The sequence below is a fragment of the Lampetra fluviatilis genome, chromosome 26 (genome assembly GCF_964198595.1).
Source record: "Lampetra fluviatilis chromosome 26, kcLamFluv1.1, whole genome shotgun sequence".
Classification (NCBI taxonomy): domain Eukaryota; kingdom Metazoa; phylum Chordata; class Hyperoartia; order Petromyzontiformes; family Petromyzontidae; genus Lampetra; species Lampetra fluviatilis.
In genome coordinates this window covers 11400565-11418321 of record NC_136300.1, presented here as the reverse complement: position 1 = coordinate 11418321, position 17757 = coordinate 11400565, and the positions used below count along the sequence as shown (strand labels likewise).

General features: G+C 47.6%; 1 protein-coding gene and 1 long non-coding RNA gene across 2 annotated transcripts in view; one reads left to right on the top strand and one right to left on the bottom strand.

Annotated features, from left to right (window-relative positions):
- Positions 1-17757, top strand: part of LOC144942094 (uncharacterized) — a 66137-nt gene that overhangs the window by 19295 nt on the left and 29085 nt on the right. The window lies entirely within an intron of this gene.
- SNRPD1 (small nuclear ribonucleoprotein D1 polypeptide) lies at positions 3070-16631 on the bottom strand. The gene is made up of 4 exons (XM_078868778.1): positions 16503-16631; positions 13117-13193; positions 6713-6904; positions 3070-3903 (listed from the first exon to the last, which is right to left on the bottom strand). Exons 1-4 carry the CDS (start codon positions 16514-16516, stop codon positions 3824-3826), a joined length of 363 nt encoding a protein of 120 aa, XP_078724904.1. The 5' UTR covers positions 16517-16631; the 3' UTR covers positions 3070-3823.

Below are 17757 nucleotides of genomic sequence, written 5' to 3'. Positions count from 1 at the left end.
TGCCGACAAACTTTGCTTTTGTGACCAGGACTTTGTGAAGGAATGACACAAATGTACACCGCGTTTTCTCGTTGAAAATAGGTACATTTCAAAATATCACTGTTCTGGTCACAAAAGCAAAGTTTGTGGGGAATAATAGCCATTTTCTGTACTTTTGAGGCATAAGCAATTAGGAAATAACACTTACTACCCAGGAACAAAAACATTTTTGTTATACAGTAATTATGCCAGAAGTTCCACATCTACTGACTTACGTGCTAACTTAAGGATAAACTATTTTTATTTTATACTCTTTGGTTCTTTCGGTAAAGTCACGTAGGTAGAAAAATTATATAAAACAAAAAATAACATATCACGTTTCGATCGCAACACAAGCGGTCGTCCTCAGGCGGAAAAAAATCATCCAGCGGTGGAACTGCTGAACCAACCGTGACTCAACCGAAAGAACCAGAGTCAGGATTCCCGCAGTCACGAAAGCTTCAAATCAAGATCTTTTTATTTTACCAGGTAAGGACCCCACTGCACTCTTGATCTCGTTTACACGAGCGGCATGGCCACAAACCACAGCTCAACGAAGTGGCTTATCACGTGGACATTTATTGCTGCCTATTTATCCAGAGAACCACGCTGAAGTTGGGACTCTTTTTATCAGGAGGGTCCAGACAGAATTTGCTGTTTGATTTGAAGATGTTCTCAGCCAATGAACGAGTTGTTTATACCACGTAAAAAGGAACCGAGAGCACCCAGAGAAAGGCCACGTGCGGAAGGGGGCACATTTTCGCAAAATCACTCAGAAATAATAATGCCCTTCAATTACCAAGGAATGCATGACTCCCAAAACTCAAGTTTTCAGGGTATTAGGCACATTTTTTTTTATATTGTAACGTGTGCGCCGTGAGAGGAGAAATATTAAGTTGCCTGGAGATGACCCAGGAAACCACGAGGAGCCATCAAAGATTGGCACGGAAAGATTCACAAATCTCTCGCGGTTACCGCCACCTCCGAGGCCAAGTATAGAGCTGGATCAGAGAAGTCGTCACAACATTGGACTCGTGCCCGTCCACTCGCTGACCGCGGGGCTCGACACACACACAGCACACTCTTAGGTCCCCCCCCATACACGATGAGGCGCCTCTTAACCAGATATATTATTGATCTTTTTTTTTAAGTGAACGTGCCCATGATAATTGGGATGTCCACACAGATGGGGATATCATCAGAGAAACCGCTTTGATAGACGTGTCGGAACTGCGTACACCTCCCCGCATGAGCGAAGACGCCTCGATGGGAGTCGGATCCACAGATAGATCCTGGCCGGACTGGTGTTTGGTTGGTTCCGGTGTGACTTGGTGCTCGTGTTGTTGATGCAGCCGTGATTATATTTGCTCGTGTGCGGCGATGGCAGATGGTGCGATTTATGCTTTCATTTTTTATGGCACCGTCGTTCAAGCAAATTGCCTCTCACGGTCGACGAGGCAACGAGTCGGAAGGCAGCAGCCAGCAGACAAAGTAGGCGCCAACAAAAATCTGCAGTCCTTCATGTATTCGCAACGTTTTCAGCCAATGAATGTTTGTACGTCTGGCAAGAAACCGGAGCACCCGGAAAAAAACTCACAAGTGCAAGGGAACAACACACTATCCCACACAAAAAGGGGCAGGCGAGTCCACACACACACACTGCTGTACCCGGGGTCTTCCGTCAAGCCAGCGTATGGGAATCTCGATGTCCACGGGGAATTTCACATTTTGTGCAATCCATCAACCCTCGCCTCCAGTGCTGGATTTCCAGGCATGGGTGGCCACCGCTGATCGTTGCTGGTGCGACTAATTGGGCGGTTCTGCTGATTGGTGCGAACGTGACTACGATTGTATTTATGTATATAGGACTTTTCTCGACGTTCAAATCGGGAGGTGCGTGGAGGGGGGGGCACTACACACAAAAATCAGTTCTAAAGAAATGAGTTTTCGATTTAGACTAGTGTTGATGCGACTGGTGCTAGTTTGACGATGATTGGTTGTCCAGGCGTGATAGATGTTCACTGGCAACCGTTAACCCTTTCTCGTTCCGAGACACCTGCAAGTTGCAGGGTGTGGGGGTCCCGTTCACCTCGGAATGTCGGAGCGTGCGAGCACCTCGGCGATAAAAATCCTAGTCAGAGTAGCGCCGTTGTTTTTAAAAAACATTGTACTCACCGCAGAAAACTGTAGCGACACGACCACACTTTGATAGCTGGCGCCAAACTGTGCCACACGCCCTCCCGAATGGCCTTGTGGGAGTCTCGATACCAACAGTTATTTTATATTTTATTCCAGATTCCTTTTGATGAAATACACGTATGTACAAGTGTACATCATCGGAAAGGAAAAAGATTAAAGATGCAAACAAAACAGCTTACCTTGAATACCTCTACTTGGGCTGTTTCCTGGGCGTTCGCAAGAGTTTGTGGGAAATTAATGAGGAAAATACTTTAGGGGCCAGTGTTACTACACAATTGTGAATGTCACTGCTGTGATGTACCCGTGTTGCTGGACTGGCCAACACGGAAGTGTTCTTCAGAAACTGAATTGAGCAGCGCAATTTCTCGCATGTACAGACTTCCCCCTCCCAGCAGGTTGGGGGGGCGAAACGTCGGACAACCGTGCCGAACAACATGCGGCGTGCCACAATCCGCGCAAAAAAAAACGTGCACTAGTCGCAAGACGAGTGTTACGTTGGCTTTTTTTGGAGGGTTTGCAGACAATTAGGAGAAAAGGCCACAATCTTCTTCGCAACGACAGGGCGCAGTGCGACAGGCGAGTTGGCGGGGATGACCTTGAAACGAGGGGTGGAAAGAATAAAAGCCAAATGCAACTCTGCATTTATGCCCACCCGATGCAATTTGCCCGACGACGCGATTTCACTACGCTCGGCAGCATGGGGTTGTGAGAAAATGAGATTTATTTTGAATTTTTAACCACTACTGGCATTTCAATGGAGAAGTGTCACAATTTCAACATTTTACTAAGTAGCATTTTCAAACAAGAAACAAAACTTATTTCACTTTTCAACCCACGTAACGGTATTTGTTAAAAAAAAACCTCTGGAGCTATTTCAAGTTCCTTTTTCAAAACAGTGAAGGTGAAAAAACATTGCTGGAATCTTATCCGGTACACTCAGAAAAAACCCCACTGACAAAAAAACCCACACCAAGCCAACGGTTGATTATTTCTCTCTCTTGCAATTCACCAAAGGCGAAGGTCCAGCAAGACACTCGCACAGAGGCTCCTTCAGAGCAGTAACTCTATCAGATGGGAGCAATACATTTGCCGGCTAATATTCACAAGCGCAACGGACCGATTGATTCGTGAAACGTTATCAGCGCCTTAAACAAGCGAGGCTTCAACTCCGTCCCCCCGCCCCCCTCCCCATCCTTTCAAGTAACACGAGATTAAGAAAGAAAAGATTCACTTTGGGGAGAAGACCTGTCCGTTTTCGTCAACGCTAATAAAGAAAAACATTATACGGCTCGTCATCGTTGTTCAGCCGAGCTGCAACTCCCCCCCCCCCCCCCCCAGGAAAAACACCGTTTCGACTCGCGCGCACACGTTTACACACGCCGGCCAAATCCCACACCGAAGCCCTCGCGTAATTCCCACCACCGATGCCGCTGGGTATCGTTGAGCGCACGCCGGTGCGGGCCGTCGCAGTCCGGAGCGTGGGCTCGCGGACCGGCGGAGTTCGGCGAGGATCATCCGGCGGTGGGGGACGACGCAGGCGGTCGCGGTGAGCTCACCGGCGCAGGCGGTCGCGGTGAGCTCACCGGCGCGGGCGGTCGCGGTGAGCTCACCGGCGCGGCCCCCCGCGGCCCCTTCCCCTGCCGCCCCGACCTCGGCCTCGACCCCGACCCCGGCCGCGGCCGACGGCTGCACACCCGAAAACACACGCACGCGCAGGCAGGCAGATCGGCAAAGAAATTGGTTAGAAACAGGTTGAGAGGTGCACGCAAACTTGCGCACACAAGGACACATTAGAGGAAATGCATGGCCGCACATGTGCACAGACACAAAGAAAAATATCCTCCATATAGCCTGTAACAGACTGTTGGGGCAAATGCTGTTAGCTCGCACCTATGAAGGCTGACACGGCACATGAGGGGGTGGGGGGCCAGCACCACACCTGGCTGCCTTTGTCTCCCTAGTGGCGATGTTTTTACACGTCACACTAGGTACTAATTTGAGGCCGAGTCGAACTAGGGGAGGCCCAGGCAGGACAGGTTCAGATAATCGTTACTGGTGTTGGCCGTGAGGACGAATCGAACCTGGGTTACCGGGTTCGTAGCACAGTGTAGCGCTAGCCACTACACTCCCACTCCCTACATTCACACACACACACACGCATAAACAAGGACACATGTACACACAACTGTAGAGATAAGCAAACACATGGCACACATACACAAACAGGGACACACAAACGTGTGTGCAAATAGATACAACCACAAAGACACGAAATAAACAGCAGATTAAAATAGCCGCGTGCACGCGGAACCCAAACCAACACATGGGCGCGAGTGTGCGCGCAACAAAGACAAAAATCACCGGCAAGCACACACACAGACAACCGCATGACACATGATACACACCCACACGACAACACGCAGCGGTTAAAGGAGGCAGGGCAGCAAGACGTGCACAGGCAGGAAGGGCAAGAGAGCGCCAGGTCTGCCCATTGATTGAAGCACACGTGCCATGTTTGCCAAGCCCTGCTATTCCCTAGGCTTCACCGCTAAATTTTCGCCTGCCGAGTCTTTAAGGTCATCTTTAAGAGTTCCCAGTGGGGGATGCTCTCTAGTTTGTGCCCAAGCCCCCCACCCCCCCACCGAAACGCGCCAGCCCTGCACAAGCTGCGTGGTCTGAAGTGGCACGCGGTCATTTACATCGTGGTAATCTGCAGACGGGAGCAGTAGAATCGGCAAGTGAGTGCGCCAGGGGCTGGGTGGAAGTCGTTGCGTCGCAGGATCGCGAGAGATGGCATCTGCCGGAGGCCATGAGTTGGTACCGATGAGTAGGAGAGCCTCTGAGATCGTGCCAGTGTGCATGTGTCCCGTGCACTGGTGCCCGCACGTTAACGCCCGACGCTAGTACCCATACATCAATACCTCCTGTTCACGACCTTGGCGAGAGGCAGTATACGAGTGCCCGTATGCGACTTCCTGTCCCGCTGGCAGCAGTCCACGATGCCTCCCTCCATCCCTCTGACCCTGCGGACTGCTCGCCGACTGCCCTTGCTGCAAACCGAGGCTCAAGACCCTCCTCTCATACTGTCTGTCTCTACGACTGTCTCTGCTATTCAATAAATAAACCGTACACAGTAGGGATACACTACATACTGTTTATTAAATCAAACATATTTTTGGTATATACCTCCCCTTGTTGTCCTCCCACCCCCACCACCCCACTGCCGTGGTCCACTCCTCTCACTACCGCAGTGTTTACCATTCCCATCAACTGTAGTCATCGATTCCTCCCCACCCATGGCGAAGACTCGGGATCTACCACTCAAGACTGCAGATGACAACAATACCCTCACCCCAGTCACTTTCTTTCTGCTCCTTCCCTCTCACACTGCACCAATCTGGAATTCCCTCCTCTCATATCCGCCCCCCCAAAGCTCTTATAACAACCTCGTTCAATGCAAGGAACACGTTACAATCCTCTGTCGATTGCAACGTCAAAGGTAACGCCGTTTTTTTGCTGACAGCTTAAGGTTTTTTGGGCCCGTGCTTTTTAACCGTTTTCAAAAAACAAAGACACTGAGGCACCGTATTCCCTCGTCGTCAATCGCGGGGACTTGCCATCCGTGATGTTGGCTATCCGCGAATCGCATCTGTAACTCTATACCACGACTACTGCATCAAGAGAAAGTGATGCGTGAAAGTGATGCATGAAAGTGCTACGTGAAAGTGATGAGATAAAGAGGAGTTAATTTACATGTATTTAAGAGCTATTCGTAGGCCCATATCATTAGCCGTGAAATATGATATTCACAAGCATCTCCGGAACGTGACCCTCGCGAATAACGGGAAAATACTGTATTTTAATTTTACCAGGTAAGGCCCACCGAGCTAAATGGCAATTATTTTTACGTGGAACTTTATAGCAGCATAAACTCTCTAAACGCATGTTGATTATAAATGTGGAGGGAAAAACGGGAAGACTCCGACATAAATCCACGCGATCACGCGGAGAGGGAGAGACGTAAACACGTCACGTCCCGCCGTTTCCGCACCGCGTCGTGAGCCACGGTTGCTTCGAGGCGAGATGTTAACTACCTCGCCTGGTATACAGGTCATGGATTCGATCCCAACCCTGACGCCTGTTGTATGTGCATGTGCTCCCTGTGGTTGCGTGGATTGTTTTCTGGGTACCTCCGGTTTTTCCCTCCACATTTGGAATCAATATGCCTTTCGAGTAGGCATGTACATATGTATGTAGAACTTCTTTCGCACTGTACGTAGCCGCCAACCATGCTAATCAGAAGTGCAGGGGAAGGACAACAAACTATGGGTCTCTGCTAGAGTTTATGGGTCTCTGTGCGAGTCCATGGGTCTCTGTGCGAGTCCATGGGTCTCTGTGCAAGTATATGATGTATGTATGTACAATGAACTTCTTCCGCGCCATACGTAGCCACCAACCGTGCTAACCGCGAGGCAAGTCGCCGTGCAAGTCGTACCAGCTTCCCTCTTGCGCGCCTTCGCCTTGGGGCCGTCGTCGACGAGCAGCGTGTCGAGCGGCAGGCTGTCGGGCAAGATGTAGTAGCGGATGTTGTTGCCACGGATGCTCAGCGAGTCCAGTGTCACCGGCTCGCGGTTCTTCACCGTCAGCTTGACGGCCTTCAGGTGCGTGTTCATGCTGATGTCCACGCCTGCAACCGCACGCACAAAGATTCCCCCATGTAGCCTTAACAAAATGCAACTATGAAGGCCGGCATGGCACACGAGGGGGTAGGTGGTCAGCACCACCCCTGGCCGCCTTTGTATCCCAGTCGTAATATTTACACACGGCACTAGGCACTTGAGGCCGGGTTGATCTAGGGGAGGCCCAGGACCGGTTCAGATGCTGTCCGTCAGTGGGTATTGAGCTCGGGTCCCCAGGTTTGTAGCGCAGCACGCGCTACAAACCACGGGCGCGCGCACACACACGTACACACGTGCACACGGGGACAGAGTTGAGGCTGTGTTTCTCAAATGGCAAGTCCTCGTGAACGTGGCTTAATTTCAGCCAGATCTGTCTGGGTCGGCGATGCAGACAATATTTTCGCACCCGGTATACGGCATCCAGTACATCTTCTCTCGCTGTGGCTTTGACTACTAGTTGCGTGCCACCTACTCCAGTTCATCAGCGACCTGGAACATTTTTTTCCCGCACCTGGCACACCAGGGTCAGTATTAACCTCCTCTCGCTATAGCCGAGGCTAATAATGACCCATCTACCCCAGTCTATGGGTTACTGGGACATCAATCGGCGAGGAATTAACGCCTGACCGTGCGTGACACAGCATGGCATGATTTTCCATCCTTGTTCATTTTGTCGTACAAACACAAATGAAGTTATGCCACTGCACACGCTCGATGATTGCTCAACATCTAACAGCACCGATCAAAATTAAGATGCCGTGTGTGTGTGTGTAAACGTACGCGTCCCATGCACTGCAAGAGCGATCTTATTTTGAATTGTGAAAAAGGGTCATTGCCCAAAACATCGCCTCCTATTATTTTAAGGCCACAGAGTGTTATCAACAAATGTGCTCGAGTTTTTGTTTTATACCTGTGCTTGTTGCAATACCGCCAATACAACGGTATTACCGAATGTTGCAATTCAAATTTGCGCTCTGTACAGGTGTACGTACATGCGACACGTTTAGCAATCATCAGGCGTGTGCAGCAGTCGATTGTTGCGCGATGCGATGCGTATAAAACTGCGAGCTTAAGGAGGATGAATAAAATAAAAAAATCCATGCATCGCTTCACCCCTAAATCTGTAGTCCATGCTCCGGCTACCGACAGGCGTGAAAATCAATGCTACTTAACTGCAATGCAGCCTATCTTGCACATCTTGCAATTCTCACAATGTAGCCAATGAACATGAGACAGGATACTGTCACTCTTACAGCAATTCACAAACACCCGTGGCATCCCAACCTTCCCAGTCACGATGAAGTATGCCAATCCCTGTTACCTCCCCCATCTCTTAGATTCTCCACCTTCGAAATGAAATAATGTTAAAAGCCGCCTCTTCCCCACGACCTCATTATGCGTCCTCCTTTGTGTACAACATTTTGAGATGCAGTCATATTCTGGGGCGCTGCAGTGGTGAGATGTTAACTACCTCGCCTGGTATGCAGGTCTTGGGTTCGATCCCAAACGGGACGCGTGGTATATTTTAAGTTTGCATGTCCTCCCTGTGGTCGGTGGATTTTTTCCCCCGGTCCTCCAGTTTATCCCCTCCACATTGAGAAACTTGCGTTAAGAGTATTTTCCTGCTATAAATTTCCACATAAGCCACTTTGTTGAGCCGTCATTTGTGGCCAGGTCACCCCTGAAAGAGCTATAAAGCTTAGTGGGCCTTATCTGGTAGTATAGTTTGTTTAGCGATGCTTCATAATTCCTGAATGTCGTGTATGATTAACTGTGAACACTCGCGTTTAGCCAAGTGGTCATATGCCACTGCGAGACGGTCAAAACATGCAAACTATTCACACGGCCCTTTCTCAGGCGGTTGGGGCCCAGGAAAAAGTTCAGATATCATTCGCCAATGACGTTAGGCATGACTGTGAAACGAACCCGAGCTGCCTGGCTCATAGTGCAGTGCGCGAGGTACCGCGCCACCGCTCCATTCAAAACGTGAGCCCGTTCGTAATTGGGAGGGGGGAACTGGAGGGGTGGTGCGTCAAATATTTCCGTGTGCCAACGCCGCTCTCGCAAAAGGTTAACGCTGCTTCACCGCCACCCACGTGTGCGCACGCACGCCTCTCTCAGTTCATTGTTTATGGAGTTGCCCGGGGAGAGCGACATCTTTTCTCTACGGTTCAATAGCTCAGAGTTAAAAAGCCTGTAAGAGCACATGGCTGCTGGCCACGTGGCCTCCGCACGGTGCGAGAAGCTCTGCAGAGCCAGGAGGCAATTAAAATAGGGAGCGTGTCACTTATCCGCCGCCTCATTGCGCAATTGCGATTTTTTTTCAGAGGGCGCGGGGGCCGTAAAAGATTTCAATCATTGCGGGGCGTTTATGAACGCTCGCACGTAATTAATGCACATTTAAGCCTCTCCGTCACTTTTACTTGGCAATTAACGAGTCACATTCCCAATCGCAGCGAGTGCCGTGTACGCAGGCGGGCGGCAAGTGTGAGTGGGGGCGGGGGGGCATAAATGGGGGAGATGCTTAAAAAAAACTGTGCTGTGTCGTGAGTTCCATTTCGCCTGGTTGGGGACGCCTTTGTTGGGCTCTCGAGCGTTTGGCATTTCTGCTGAATCCAAAGAATCTGATGAACAGCAATTCCCAAACGCGGCTCATAAAAGCCGGTGAAAGATGCACAGCGGGTCCAAAAGACAGCTTCAAGGCCCATCAGCAGAAAACAGCTGATCGCACACGAAACAGCGTCATTTGCACTACAGATAGAAACCGGCTGAAAATCCTTGATTGAATTTTTTCTGAAGACGCGAGGAAAATTCTCGCAAATCTCACCCACCCCCCCGCCCAAAAAGAAGGACGTGGCAAGCGCAGTGGCAGCGGCGACGACGGAAAAGGACAGGAATTCGCCGTGGCCTTTCACGCGAGAGGGCGGAGAGATGTCCCACATTACAACGGACGTGCCGACTGATGATTAATGTGGTTCCGCCGCTTCAAAGAAGCAAGCGGTATTGAAAACCTCTTTCCAGACACGGCTGTGTGAAAACATAAGGCCAACTTAATCCGCCCGGTGTCACGGCCAAGGTTGTCATTTCACAGCCGGTGCAGGGCTAAGCCTGCGGCCGATGGCGCTCGCCTGTTATCGCGAGGCGCCGACTGCAGGGCCCCTTGCCTGTCGCTGCTTGCGCAGGGAGGTGGGGGTGGGCGTGCGTCACGGCGTAGCAAATGTCGCGCGGACGTTAGCTTACGGTGGTGTGCATGGCGGGGAAAGGAATTAATGCGCAGATTTACAAAATAACTGGTGCTTGCTTCTTTTTTACCATCTCTCTGCAGCACGTTCTCGGTTCAGCGCGTTTAATATTTCATTTCGTCTTCTTTGCCCCAATTATATTTCAATTGTGCCACCATTGTCAGGTCATTAGTCTAAGAAATTTACATTTGGAACACTCGCCGACTGCAGTAGCATCAACGAAGGGTGACCTACTTCTGAAATCCCTTCAATCGGTCTCTTATCCTGTAGGTTTCTTATCCATACAAGGTGGTGCATGTTTTATCCGAGGACCAACCCCAAATGGTTGTTCCTATAATCTTGTGTAGATCCAGAATAAGGTCAAAATAAAATAAAATTATACAGTCATTGGTTACCGGGCTAAGTGAGAGGCTGGTTTAATCACACAATGCAAAATAATCATTAACACTGCCGTGGAGAATGTAAGAAACAAAATAATTAAGCAGATATTAGAGGCCTCCTCATTTCACACATCTGTCCCTGCATATCATCATCGGCAGTTGAAAACTGGATTCGAACCCAGGACACGAGTGGTGTTTGACTCAGGTTGCCTGTCTGGCCATTATAGCCCTCAGCCACCTCAAGGGAGCAGGCTTTCCTGGGGGTCATGTGTAATGGCACACAGTATGGGCACACGGGGCCAGAGGAAGTATATTGTTATTTAGAAACCGTGCACGTGTTTACTTTTTTACAAGGTCGCCGGGAGAGTACTTTGGTTCGTCTCGTCTCGCGATGCCCTATTAATAATTACACGAGCACCACAACTTTAAAAATGTAGAAATGAAAATTTACAAGCGAAAGCAGCGGACAATAAATGATTCAAAATAACTTATTTTCCAGTGCCAAATTTCACGCAAATTCACTCTTTCATTTACACGTGCACGGAATCCAATTACGTAAATGAAATGTCAGAGGTTCAAATAAAAAAAGTATCGACGTCTTAATACGCGGAGCACTCAACTACCCGAAAGCACCACTTCAGATGACATTAAATATTAGCACCAGCCAAAGAATTTTGCACTCGCTGTGTTTTTATATTCCAGTCACGCAATCGCAAATGGCTGTATGTTAGACCGTACACCGGCCACATATTTTGTTTACGCACAGCAGTTAATATCACGAGCCTCCATGACGATAAACAGTGCAGAGGTAAGAAAACTTGCCCGTGTGTAAATCCCAAAGTTTACAAGAGGACTTTCCCGCAGTCGGATATGGACAGCAAATGTCAAAACTGGCTGCCACTTTCATAAAAGTGCAAAATTCTGAAGCAATATTGAGAGCCTTTATAACCGTGACTAATACTAAAGTGTGGCTGACATCAGACCTTGGAAATGACTAGTGGACTACATCAAGATGCATCACTTTTTTTTGTGAAAAATATAAGCGTAGCAGGGTGTGTGTGCTCCTGATCGCCAAATTTCCAGGGTTCCTGACTCAACATTCACAGAAGCAATGTCGCACCGATGCCAATACTATTCTGCAGAATCGTCCGTCACCTGTTTCTCAACAACATCGTGTCTTATCCAACAGTCTGTGGCATCGCTCAAATGCACCCCCATGGTCTCTCACTTTCTGCCATCACTGCATTCCATCTCACACAACCTTTCACTTCTGCACGACGAATTATCGCTCCACGTCCAACACAGCTGCGCTGTGGTCTAAGCCATTCTTCCCCTTTCTTCCTCCCACTTTCTCACCCAACGTTTTTCAAGCAAACATATCTCCGTTTTTTCCCTATGCATATACTCTCATGATATTAAACAAGCCCTTTCCCAAGTCACTCATCTACCTCCGACTGTTAATGTAAATTGTCCACATTTCTTCGGGATGCATTATGATTTATTAAAAAAAAAATCCAGTTTTTTTTCTCCAGGTTGTATTGTCTTGTTTGTCTAGTCCAAGGAAAACAAGTGAATATATAAACTGCATTTATGGAAAATTATTAATTCTTACACATACACACAGTGGATGCATCGTGATAAGAATCTTACTGAATTTAAATTCCCCAGCCCCAACACTTTTGGCATTTAAAGGGTACATTTTTTTAAATCGTATTAAATTTTTAGCGTTCGTAACAACCGCTTTGTGCACCGAGTGTGGCCGAGCGGGAGAATAACCAAGTGCAGGCATTCAGTTTATCACGTAGTAGGCTTTTGCGACCAATATCATCCATAAGAAGTTTTTTTGGGTTGGATCGCGTATATATGTGTTGTTAAACCCGCCACCACCCGACACAGCCAATTAGTAAGGATTGTCACGTTAACAGAACATGCCAATTCGTTACTAGTACATCACACCGTTGTGTTGAAGAGTAAATCCACAACTGGTTTTCATTTTATTGACATTCACCGGTTTCCTCTATCCAACAGCCTCTCTCTAATAATATAAATATGCTCAGCGTTTCTGTCAGGGCTGTGTGAATACATGGTGCATTTGAATGCCATTTAGTCACGTGACAACCCATTATAGGTTAGATGTTTAAAAAATGTACAGTTCCTTTGTCAATCCATTGCTGGATGAAGGCTTTACCACGCTGCTATTGGTCATGGGGCTTATTTGACAATATTTCACCATGCTAGTTGGTTAACCTGATAATATATTTTTTACATGTGATTATCAATAACACTAAAATACCAAAATTAACAACTCTCATATTCTTGGTTCTTTCGGTAAAGTCACGTAGAAGGGAAATAATAAAAATAAAACAATAAAATTCTCACGACGTTTCGATTGCAACACAAGCAATCATCATCAGGTGTGAAAACCACAGCAAGAAAATGTTCTTGCTGTATTTACTGCTTTATTATTTCCCTTCTACGTGACTTTACCGAAAGAACCAAGAATGTGAATCCCTGCAGTCACGAAAGCTTTAAATCGAAATTTAACAACTCTCATTTCACTACTTTGTGGTTTTATAAAGCATTATTGTTATTACTCGCCTGTGACCGTGCCATGCACCTGGGTACCGTTCTTCAGCTCAATGGTCACCGTCTCGTGGCTCAGCTTCATGAGGAACCTGCGGGTGACATTGCAACACCTCGTCAAGCCCACACCACAGCGGCACATCACATCACGCCGACAGATCTTACCACTACCAGCCCTTCCCAACACGTGGCGAGATGTTATCCCCCTCGCCTGGATATACAAGTCGTGGGTTCCATCTCGACCCTGACGCTTGTATATTTGGAGTTTGCATGTTCTCTCTCTGCGTCTTCGTGGTTGCGTGGATCTTTCTTCGCGTCCACAGGTTTTTTCCTCCACATTTAGAAACACACAATTTCATTTAACATGGAGGCTTGCGATCAATATCATCCCTCATAGTTTTTTTGGGTTAGATCGCGTAACTATAAATGTGTCGTTAAACTGGAGGATTTCTCCACAAATCTGGCTTTCGCCTGATGACGCAAGTTGTAATTACTGTCGAAATGTCGTACTCAGATTGTAAATGGCGTGAATTTGCTCTCCAACACACCGGTGTGCTGTACGAGTAACGAATTGGCACGTTTTTTTTACGTAACAAACCTTACTAATTGGCTGGTTTAACGACACATTTATAGTTATGCGATTTAACCCAAAAACCCAAAATGATATACGATTTAATTATTTGGCTGCTATACATTTCCACAAACCACTTCGTCACGCTATCATGTGTGGCTAGGTCCTCACTGAAAAACAGCTAATAGCTCAGTGGGCTTTGCCAAGTAAAATAAAATAAATAGCGGTTATATATATATCACCAAACCAGCACAATAGGGAGGGGCCATCCAATTAGAACGTACGTATGGAGGGCGGTTAACCCAAATGCGTACGCTTAGATATGGGGGTCTACTGACTATGTACGTACGCATAGGAAACGGGGGGGGGAGTGTGAAGCCTCCATAATAATTTGTCTATATTGGCCTTCTAATGAGCCACAGTTCAGTTTCTTCAGCTGTCAGACAAGACGGCGGCCCAGCAGACTGCAGCTAACACTGCTTCAGCCTGACATTGCGCGTGTTGACGAAATTCCTATACGTAACTGTTCGATTGGGTTCAGTCGACATTTGGAACCTAGCGGACACTAGGCTACTTTTATTAAGTTACGCAACTCAATTCTTTAATGCAGCCAGCGGTGGACAATCTGTTTGCTTAAACAAGTTAATATTATTCATCCTTGATCGTTTCTTCACGGATTATCGGCCGTTCTATAGGATGCGGGGGGGGGGGGGTGCGTCAGGCGTACGTACGCAGGTGGGGGGGGGGGGTGTAAAAAGTACACGTGTGTACAGGGAGGGGGGGGTCAAGTTGACAGATTTTTGCGTACGTATTCTTGAGTCTTTCGGTAAAGTCACGTAGAAAGGTTTAATGAAAATAACAACAAATAAAAAAACTACGTTTCTATCGCAACACAAGCGGTCGTCTTCAGGAAAAGGGGGGTTAGCTTCCAAGGCAAATTGTTTATAAGGGTTTGAAATGGGCGTAGCCCAAATGTCAGCAGCCAATGACAATGTAAGTGGTAGGCAGCCAACCCGACGGTGGTTGGTTTTCCACCAATCAAAGGGCTGCCAGGTGAAAAGTAGCATGTTAATGAGAGATTAGCATGTTAATGGTAGATCGCAGAGCCGTAACAAAGTGATCGGCGCGCGAAGTGGCTGTGTGAGTGTGAACCCTTGCGTACGTACTAAATGGATGGCCCCATATAGCGTGCATGAGCATTATACCAGATCAGTATTCCACAACACGCCAGCATCTATGATGAGCGCATAACAATATCCGAACAGCCACCAGTGAAATGTCACATATCACCAACAATCTAACACACACATCAGTATGCCACACAACGTTACAGCACATTCGCACAATATCACGCCAACATATAACCACAACATGTAACACCGCACCAACACCATATACCAAAGTGTCACAGCAACACATGCGGTTAAGGTGGAATCGGGGGTAGGTAACGCACGGCTCGTCACGATTTCACTCATTCTGCCCACAAATCAGTGAGAAGGAATACCACCTCGGGTTTTTTTCGCATCGCAATCGGATCACCCGTCAATAACAACTCACGTTAACCGCCGAGTGCGCAGCTTTTACAATTGTGCAGGTGAAAGTTAATTTGCAATTGTATCGACCAACGTCCATGAACTTTTGAGGCATTCATACAGGTGGGTGCGCACGGCTATTTGCGGGCCCTGAACATAAACAAACATTCACGAACATCGAGGGAGTGCGTTAGGCCTCGGCACAGCGAACGCACGCGGCTTCTAGTAACAGTGGCCCACATTCAGTTCACTTACAACGAGCGGCCCTTAGTTCTAGCCCAGATACGATTATCAACGCACACGTTTGGAGGCTCTCATCCAGAAGTGGATTAATGATTACTTACAGCCAGGAGTCAACTATACCAGGTCTTAATACAATACATCAATGAGAATGACCTATGTACCGCCTGCAATTACAAATAGACGCGTGGTGAGGCCTTCATCCACCAGTGGACTGATCAAGGGCTATACGTGACAACTTGTTTTTTTAAACTCTCATTGATAGGTCAACTCTCGTGCACCCAAATAGTTAACTCGTGGCTCTTAGCAGAGTTAAGTTGACATCACGCTGGCAAAGTTCGCTAATCGCACACGTAGCTACACCACAGCTTGAACGAGCCTCTCCAACGATGGCTCGTGGACTCTTAGCTCAGATATAAAATTGGACAAAGTGAAGCAGCAAACCTCCCGAGGAAGTTAAACGCAACCCCAGACTGGAGTTAAACACAGCGCTCGTAAAATAGTCAAATCCAGGGCCTAAGTCTTCCAGCGACGGCGCAACGCGACAGACGACTGCCTGATAAATTGACGTCGAGCACCCGTTATATGCACGGATTTTATAATAAAAAAAGAGCGCAACCTGCTGCTAATTGACGAGACGTCATGTTCGCTCATCAACGCGCGGTTGATTGTCAAGAGCGAGGCCGGTTCGTGAAAATCAAACCGCCGCGCGAATGAATGGAATCCCCCCCGGGTATCGATCTCCAAGACCGTCACTAAACCAGCATCCACTGCCAATTAACCTGCTAAGCACAACACCAATTAGCGACTTAGTTACCACTAGCAGCAGCGACATGAGCGACGCTGGGTAATTCACAATTGAACCTCCCCCCCAGTGTAGAATCCCGCTCGCTTTGGCGACCCCAAACACCGGGGAAACAAAAGCGCGGGGCCGTGGCGCCTTCGGACAAAAACAAGCAAAAACCCCGCGAGGTCCACTTTCAACTCCGAATGGAAGGAGGCGAAGGGACGAGATGGGCCACGCGAGTTTGCTGGGCCATCGCGAAGACGATTCGAACCTCGCGAGCTTCATGATGCCGACGGATGGTGGCAGCGGGACCCGAGGTGCCTGGAGCTTGGGGCTAGGATAGAGCGGGGCCCTGGCGGGAAGGGCCGGGGTGGGTGGAGGGAGTGGCGGATGTGACGTCAAGGGGGTCGGTGATGGCGGATTTGTACTTCCGGGACAGGATGGTTGCCATGGAGATTTTTAGTGGCAATAAAAAAAATCGAGAAATGGGACCTTTTTTATGCCAGTGTCAAAGTATGAAAAAAAATGGTTTTACCATTTCTTGGTAATAAAACAGGTGTTAAGATGTTCAAACGCCAAATAGTTGGCGTTTAAACATTTATTTTAAAAAAATAACAGACATTAAGATGTTCAAACATTCAATATTTGGTGTTTGAACATCTATTTGTTTTATTGCCAGAAAGGGTCAAACTTATTATTTTGTCATAAAACTGGAAATGTTTTTGCAGTTCCTGTTTAACACGGTACTAGGCTTTTGCGACCAATACCATCCATAGTACAGGTTTTTTTGGGTTAGATCTCGTAAATATATAAATGTGTCGTTAAACCCGCCACCACCCGACACAGCCAACTAGTAAGGGTTGTCATGTAAACAGAACGTGGCCAATTCGTCACTAGTACAGCACTAACCGGTGTGTCGGAGAGCAAATCCACAACATTAACAATCTGAGAACGACGTTTCGCCAGTAATTACAACGGGCATCATCAGGCGGCAGCCAGAGGTCTGAATCTTTACGTGACGCACCTCACGAATTGGCTGTGTCGGGTGGTGGCGGGTTTAACCACATTTATATTTACGCGATCTAATCCAACAAAAAACTGTATTATGGAGTTACTTACTGTATTGAAATCTAAACATATTGGTGTGGAAGTTGTAAACATTTGTGAAGAAGCAGTTGATCGATGATATACTTTGTTTAAGTTTCGGTAAGAAGTTATGTAAACGTTAACTCGGGTCTAAATTCGAGATTTAGTGTAAAACAATATCCACGTTTAATGAAGTAACGTGCCCATTTAACACTTCCTGCAATGTAAACATGTTTAGCAGAAATATATCCACATTTCGTATATAAAATATACAATACCTACAATCACCACCTCAATGGCAGCCTATATGGGTCTTTGTCAGCTAATGAGTCAATCTGTAGTCAATGGGTCTCTGTGTGAGTCTATTGTTCTATGTCTGAGTCTGGGTCACTGTGTGAGTCTGGGTCACTGTGAATCAATGAATGAAGATTGAATGAAGT